At 33.7% G+C, this 8851-nt stretch overlaps 1 protein-coding gene across 10 annotated transcripts in view; it reads right to left on the bottom strand.

The window, feature by feature from the left end:
- Positions 1-8851, bottom strand: part of FAM126B (family with sequence similarity 126 member B) — a 78302-nt gene continuing 69451 nt past the window's right edge. For all 10 annotated transcript variants that reach the window (XM_035007408.1, XM_035007407.1, XM_035007402.1 and 7 more), the window contains one exon: positions 1-7780. In XM_035007408.1, the coding sequence (XP_034863299.1) occupies positions 7182-7780 (599 nt within the window). In that variant the 3' untranslated portion in view covers positions 1-7181. The remainder of the gene's footprint in view (positions 7781-8851) is intronic.

Genomic DNA, 8851 nt, shown 5'->3' with positions numbered 1-8851 from the left:
TCAAAAGCCAAATAAAGCTGTATTTTTATACTGTACAAAAGAAAATTTACATTCTTAATGTAACTAGATACATCTAGGGGAAAATTACACATCTCTCAAGAAACACAATATTTAACATCTTAGATATGTTTCTGCATTGCAGACTGATAATGAATTTTATACATCTTTACTTACAATAAATTAAAATAGTTTTTCATCCCTGGCAGATATTTACAAGGTCAACAGTGACTACGTTTCACATTTCAACAATCAACAGCATTAACCAATTCAGTAAGACAGTTAAGATAATGGCTTACATGCACCAATAAATATGATCTTAAATGTGCGTTTTTTTTCTTCAGCTCTGAAAAAATCAAAGTTTTCACTAGTCCTAGGTTGAAAGGACATTAGTCAATAGGAATCATATTTTCTTCAGGCCTGTCCTATTTAAATTTTCACCAGCACGATTCTCTGAATACTTGGGAAATTTATACCAAGCTACAGGATGATGGTCTAAAAAAAAGAGCTGATCTATACATTCCATATCCTTTTATGAAGCAAACATGTGAAAGTGGGCTATCTCCTGTTTACTTGTGACAGAGATCAGACTATATATTGCTATAACAAAAACCCTTCAGAAATTGTAACTAAGAAGAGCCAAATTATTATGAGAAAAATAGTGGGAAAATAATCTTTGCACCAAAGAAAAGATTTCTCTTAACCAGTTACAATGAATATAAAGTCAGCATAATTTTTAGAATGAGAATCAAAAAGATTCACTGTAAAGTAGTTGAACTTATTACAAATATTTATTCATTTTTTAATAGATTTTAAGTAATCTCTACACCCAACATGGGGTTCGAACTTACAACATACAAAAGTCGCATGCTCTAAGGACCGAGCCAGCCAGGCACCCCACAAATATTTTTAAACAACACATGGAGCATTGAGCTTATCTCTCAATTCAGTCTGGATGATAAAACTTAAAAAAAAAAAAAAAATCCAAAACCTACATTAGTAATTGTTAGCCAATCTTCTCTTTCCAAGATAGCTGATCAATACATTCATTACCTTTTAACTACCACCTGATATGAAAAAAAATACACAAAACCTGTTTGCAACATTAGTTAATATACATTTTGTGTTTTCCCAAAGAAATCATTACTTAAAGTAAATCCATTATATTTTATTGGTCTATACATTTAAAAAATGAGTATTTTAGCTGTTTTCTGCAAAGAAAAAAAATACCCAGAGTAATCATGTACATAAATTATATTAAAACATACCATTTTAGCCAGTATCATACTTACTGGAAATAACTGCAATTACTTAAAAGGTGCATTTCCATAACTCCCCCCTCAATTTTATTCTTTAAAAATCCATGATATCATACAATATACCAATTTTAGGAGTTTCCCCTCTTTTTTATTCAATACTGATGAGTAGAATCCTTAATTTGAGTTAAGGAGACATGAAAATGTGCCATAAGGAATATTTGGCCTTCTTAACTGGTACTTTTGTTGGAGGTGTAAAATGTTGACATAAGAAAACCTCAAATGGAATCTTGTAGGAACTGTATACCTATGTTGCAGATCAAAGAATCTTATAGTATTTATTTCCCCCAGGGCTAGGAAGCAATCCTTTATGGTAAAGGGACCTCATTCCTTTGCAGTTAGGTACTTTAAAAATTCTATTTGGTTGAGACATTTTCTTTGGTAAATTTTATAATCAACAAAGTTGTAAAGAATTTCCTCTGATACAATTAACACTGAGCTGTTGACACTCAAATACAGCCAACCAGTTTGGTATCAATTCTGTAGTTGGGGATGGATTGTCCAATTAAATTCATTTCTCTTTGAAAATAAAAGAATTTCCTTATTGAACCTACCTCCAGATACACAATTATAAAAAAAAACTCATATATACTGTAAGCTACACTTAATTCTATTTTTTTTTGTAAAATCTTTAAGTCTAATAGCATAATAGCAGACATATGAATGTGCCTTAAATTGTAAACATTTTCTCAAGATCCAAAGTAAAACATAGAACCTACATTTCTGTACTATGCTGCCAGTTATTTCACATCATTCCCAGCTTTCTGCTAACTTCTGTTTGCTCTTGTGTATATTTCTCATGTGACTAGTGGTTAAGAAATACTGAAGCGAATGAAGTTTCCAAAAGTCTGTAGTTGTGTGTACAGGCTTAGAAGCAATGTGCCTATACGGGTAGGGGAAGGTTGGGTGATGAGGACTCCTTTAATTCTAATGGCAGGATCACCATACAAATTTCTGGCACCGCCAAAAATCTAATATAGTTTAAGTGCACATTGGTTGACATTATGAATATTACTATCCTATGTCTATTCAGTGCCAATATGATATACCCATTAGGTACACAATGCAGGTAATACTAAAATCTATGCCTTATAGTATCAACATGACCACCCTGGAAATGGAAAATTGTACCAATCTGGGGACTCATGATTTTATTAGCACTGTTAACAATTTTACACTGCATTCCATCTTATAATCTGGCAAATATTCTAATTTTTGAGAGTTTAACTTACCAATTTCTAGTAGGTTTTCAAATAACTTGTTTCTAGAAAGCACTTTAAAAAAATTAAAGTATTACAAATAAGTGTCTCAACCAACTTAGTGGTTTGAAACATGACAATAATCATTCAACTTCAAAGATAAAAAGTTTCATATTCAGACTTTAAGACAGCCATAGTATAGAAAAGTTGCTCTAAAATTCTTAGATTTTCTGACCACTGGTATGACCTATTAAACATTTTTAACCTGAAAAACAAATACGTAACTGAAATACTGATTAAAACAAAAACTTACTTTGTAATCCAATATCAGAAATGGAGAGCTCCTCCTTGCCAGTGTTTATATAAATAGTATACTACTCCCTAACAACAGATACTAATTTTTTAAATTTACAAATGAACATGCAGAGAATTAAATGAGACAACTGATTGTCAACTAAAGTACTCAAAAATGGACCCATACAAACCTCACAAAGTGAGGTAGCAGAAACACCCCACTTCATTAAAATACTCACAAAAATAGTGCAAAAAAAAAATCTGAAAGAAGTTATTCTCAGTATTCCAGTGTCTAATAAATAGTTACAATTAATTTAAAGCTACTAAGTGGAATTTGAGAATATACATTGGAAATATTGAGCTTATATAGCTGAGACTACCGCATTTAAGACATTTTATACGGTATATACACTTTAAATGACATAATGGTCACCATTCCATTATGGAATCATAAGCTTCACACTATAAACCGTTATCAACCACATAAGGAAATATTGCTTGTTCTCTATCTATTCTAAAGCACAAGTAAGGTTCAATTTTTTTCAACATTAGAAATCAATGGAATAAAATTTATTTAATCTTTACTTTGCAAATACTCCATTGTGCAACACAATTAACTTGCTACCTAGGTGACTGTGAAAGCTGGCGGATTCAATTACTTTAAAATAGCTAGAAACACTGATCAAAGCCATTTCTTTGGGTTTATTTTTGCATTTAAATAAATCCCCAGAAATATAATCAACTACAAAATGGCAGCATACAACTGTTATGTGGCAGAAAATAGTAAGGCATAAATTAGAATAAGAAAAATGTATCTATTCTTACATCTGTGGTATAGATACCTACATTTCCAACACTTCCCCATCTATGTTTATTACTCTACATTTTTTCTGGATTAAGTACTTTTCTTAATGTGCTGTATTCACCAACTACTAGACCAGAACTGTAAAGAAACTGCAGAAATGGAGAGTGTTACGTACCACATTTACCATAGTATGAGTACAGGGAGGCAGTGGGGTGTTAATATGCATTTGACGGGAGACAGGAGTTATATTCTGGCTCTGCTTCTTAGTTATGTGACTTCGATCATGTCACAACCTTTTAAGCCTCAGTTTCCTGAGGATAGATATTTGGGGAGGGGGCACTGGGTGACTAGCTAGATTATTTATAGGGTCTCATCTAGCACAAAAATTCCGACTCTATAATAAACAGGCACAGAAGAGTAACTGGGAGAATAAGAGTGGTGGCAGGGGTCAGGATTTTAAATTACACACTTCTCCCTCCAGGTTCTCAAAATATTTTTATATTTAAAAATCTTACTTCTAAGTTAGCTTTTCACACTTTACATTTTAGGTTGATTTCTAGTAACATAATTTAAAATTAATATAATAGAGAAGAGTTACCAAAAGCTTCAGATATTTCTTTGTATTTCTTAATCCAACCTGGCATCAATCCAATTGATTTATTATAGAAAACAAGTATTTTCTCTGTAATGAGCTTTTCCATAGAGGGAAAGACCTTTTCTTATGAAAGGTAATAAGTATAAAACAACAGATTGTTAAAGAATAAAGTATGAATATTGCTGGTATATATTTGTAACAGCTGTTGTATATCTGAAAACTATTTTGAATTAAATGACAATATGCAAATAAATATAAAAAAATCTCTTAGAAAATTTGACTTATGGTTTATTAAACTAAATTTTAATTATATCTTGCACAGGAAATCTGTTCTAAGACCCTGAATGCACAGTTTGAGCTAAATGAAATGTTTCTTCATTAAGGCCAAATCACATAACCTAAAAGAACAAAATGTCACAGGGTTATGAAACATTAATGGGTATGTATACATACAGAATATGTATGTATATACACACAGATAAATGAAATCCTCTAAGTTGAAAGTTTTCCAAAACCAACGTTTCAAGTTTAAGATTTTTAACAAAACAAAAGGGACATTTATTATATTTATTACAGCTTTTGCTGTAATTTGGTATTATTTGTTTTGGGGGGTTTTGTGTATGTGTGTGCTTTAACTAAATCATGCTAGATTTAGATGCCAATAAACACACAACTTGTTGAATTCAAAACAACCTGCCAGCCTCCTAAATGAACCAGGCATTTCTGCCATAAAGTGAATGACCTCCAGCAATGGCCAAGATTTTATCCCTTGGTAAGAACAATGCTCTCTTCTTTTCCTACCTGAAACTTTGCTTTCCTTGGTATGTAATAGATATCTAGACCTCATTTATTTTGGCTGCTTTCAAACTCATTTATCTGACATCCCTTAAATTAAAAGGGATATCTAACATATGTCTTTATGATATATACATATACACCACACACACACACACACACACACACATACACACACCCTCAATACGTTTCTATTTATAAACTTTTACTTTTATCCCAGACTTTGGCAATGTTGTAGTAGTAGTACTAGTTGTACTAGTTCAGGTTCTAGTTTTCCATTTTCTATGAGCTGAAAAGTGTTACAGACCACCAAATTCAAACAAGCATCTCATTGTTCTTATAAAGATTCTAAAGAAAATCCCCTCCAAAACAAAACAAATGCTCTTACAATAAAATAGGAGGAGGTTTTCAGATGTGGAAAAAAACAAGAGGCATTTTTCTGGTTACTTTATCAAAATCTATTGTGATTTTAATTATCATGATAGAGATAATATTTTAAACTTTGTTAATTAGGAGAATACTTGCTTTCTATAAATTCAGTATATTTTTCTTTCACAATAATAAAATAAAAATGTCTAAATGTACAAAGTACTAATATCTCTGATGTATTTTGTGGAAGGATAACGCATAGCAGTTCAAGTCACAATACATGATTTTCAAAAACTAGTATATTTTCTTTTTTTTCAATCAAGCATTAGAGCCTGAGACCCAAAAGAACTTATACTGAAATCTTACCCAACCAAATCAGAACTAAAAAAATTTTTTTTACTAATAATGCATTTTTGTAGCCTCTTAGCAGTTACCAAATGCTACTCACATACATTCAACATCTAGCTTACTGGCATGATTGCAAAGTTTTATAAAAATGAGAGACTTTTGCAGATATATGATTAGAAGGTACACAAATTGCATTACATTAAACACAAAGGCAGTGTGGTCCTTGTAGGAGAACTCAAGTCAGTACCCCCGGTAGAAATGTTCTATAAAAATGTGTCACGTTGAAGCATCAGTGTTTTCAGCCAATTATCTGTCCCTGATGTATTTCCTTGGAGTATATGATCTATCAGGACTTCAGGTTTCTTAATCCAAAATATCTGACTGAATTTAGGTACATCTAGAAAGCAGCTGAAAGGGTTTCTCCAATAGTCTAGCATCACAGAAAGTGGGTTGAGAAATCCCTCTCTTTACCTGAAGACGTACTTGTTCTACTTCAGTCATCATCAGCTCACAAAGGAAAAGAAAAAAACCTATCAAAACTTCCCCTCACACACACAGTCCCACACAAGCTAAACAAACCCCCCCCCCCCCACAAAACCCCAGCACCAAAGTGTCAATCATTCCTGGGAAATAGAACATGCCCCTTGGATTCTCTGATTTGTTAGTTGTTCAAACTTTAAGGACAGAAATGACCTATGTCCTTGTGGGGAGGAGGGAAGACATGTTAATAATGACTGTAGAGCCATCAAGAAAGTGCATTATCAATTACACAAACAACTTTGAGCCCTGCCCTCCAAAGGAGGGGGCCAGAACTTGATTTAAATGCCTCAGTAACTGAACATTTGTGTCCTCAAAATAAAAGAGATGGGGGGAAAAAGAACCACGCACATTTTAATGGAAAAGTGCAGCAGTCTACCACCTTCCCCCATGCTTCTCAAGAAAATGATTGCACAGACTCAGAGAAGTCCAAAGTCATAGCAGAATCTCTGAGGCACTCCTGGTTAAAAGAGAAAAAAATATGATCCAGTAATCTCCATAGTTCTATAGATTATGAGAACAAACCCGTTTTTTTTTTTTAAACAAAAACCAAAGAATCATTTCATAGGGATCATATACACCATTTCCTCTAACATATATCCTCAGTCTCACAGTGTTGAAATGGGACCGATCAGCCTACGATGGATTGCACATCACCCAAGGAGAAAGGAAGGCATGGAAAATGCATACATTTTATACTGCTTCACAAACACATTTACAAGGAATAAGGTGAAGAGAAGATATAGGAAGGAGGAAAAAGAAAACCTTATTGCTGTTTCCATACAAAATACAGTATGAAGATACCTAAACTAAATCAAATCTGATTACGATGACCAATATTTTCACAATGTGGGATGAAGTGTCTTCTTATACAATGAAATGTTCAGTTTAAAGGGTAAGCAGAAAGATGAGAGAGGATGTCAGAACTACACCTGGGATATTAGCTGCATATTGAAACTTGGGGATCGAGACTGCTTGGTTAAGGGAGCTCCTGGGCTGAGGAGCTCTTTACCTTCTCCAGCTTGACCTAGCCGGTCTTCCTGTAGACTGATAGTTGAGTAACGATTAACATTGTTAGTTGCTAAATTAGTAACTCCCTCAGTGCCAACCCCAATGCTGGTACTTGCTTGACTGCCATTTACATAGTCAAATGATTTGCTTGAGGAAGCACTGGCTGTCCGGATTAGACTTATACTATTGGTTTTTGGCACCACCTGGCCAGCAGGCAGGCTCAGGTGTTTCTTCATCGGTGTCAGCTCAATTGAATCTACACTAAGATCAGTTGGTTGCTGTACATACTGCCTGCGAATGACTGAATCTCGAGGGCTCTCACTGGATTTGATGACAGAGGCTGTTTCTTTATCCTTAGCTGAACGCCCAGTTGCTACTTTCCTTAAGCTTCCCCTCTGAGCAGAGGAGGATGGTTTGGTCCCAATTGGCTGACTGCTGAGGGAAGCCCCTGATGAAAATCCTTCATCTGCATCATTTAGGTTTACCGACTCTTCTCCATTTACACCCTCAGCACCTAAAAAACAAATCAGACAGACTCAGCAATAGCTAAATTAAAAAAGAAGGAACTGTGAATAAAAACTCAACTGACCTTCTCTCTTGGGTAATGTTTGCTGCAGTTTGGCAATGGCCCTGTTGTCAACGCTTCCCCTAAATAATTTAGGGGAAGAAAGCTTAATCTACACAGAATTCTAATATGTTATTCACTGTGTTTGTTCAGCTTTCATTAGTCCAGCTTTTGTAAGACTATCCACAAACAAACTTAGTATCTCAATTATTTAGGCATATAAAACAACTTTAGGTGAAATACATTTCATTACAAATCTTTATAATATACCCTTGTCTATTTGAGGTGATAATATTTGTTTAAAAAAAAATCAAAAATTTTTCCTCATATCTTCCTTAGCCCACCATAAAACAGACTGTACAAAAGAGACTCCCTTCTGGTTGCAGTCACCCAGAATAATGCCAAACTCATTATCCCTACAAGCCAAACCCTTTTTAAGGGCAGTACAATTTTACATTTACTCAACAGCTAAGTGCCTCTACATGGCTTTAAAATGTTTAACACGGAATTACTATATTTTCTAACTCAAAAAACTGTACATCGTTTCCAGTAATTTCATACTTATATTTTGTCTTATGGGGATATCTACTCACTGGTTTCCATATTTTCTTGACCAATTAATGTGAAGAAAATATTTGATTATCAGAAAGTAACTAGTAGGGATAATTAAGTAGGGTTTTTACTCTCTATATTATGTAGCTGTAATACTTTAGATTTTTCGTCTTGAGATGTATTATTGTCATAATCACAAAATACTATGATGTCCCATTACGTTTTATGCAGAAACTGCAGTTAATGAGATAATCCTTATCTTAGGATTTTTGTTAGAAGGGGAGAAGCTTATCTAATATATTCAATTTGGGTTTTCCAAAAAGCCTAATTCTCTTACTGAAAGTATGATCAACACTCTCTTGGAAAGTAATACATTTGCTTCTTTTGAAAGGGATAGCAGTTTGCTACATTATTATGTATGTTTGCCAGACTGCAAGAAAGTTTAATCTGAATCTACATACAGATATC

Source organism: Mirounga leonina, unplaced genomic scaffold (genome assembly GCF_011800145.1).
Source record: "Mirounga leonina isolate KUSES-001 unplaced genomic scaffold, KU_Mleo_1.0 Mir_151, whole genome shotgun sequence".
NCBI lineage: Eukaryota > Metazoa > Chordata > Mammalia > Carnivora > Phocidae > Mirounga > Mirounga leonina.
Note: the sequence above shows the minus strand (reverse complement) of the source record. Positions and strands in the feature narration are given on the sequence as shown.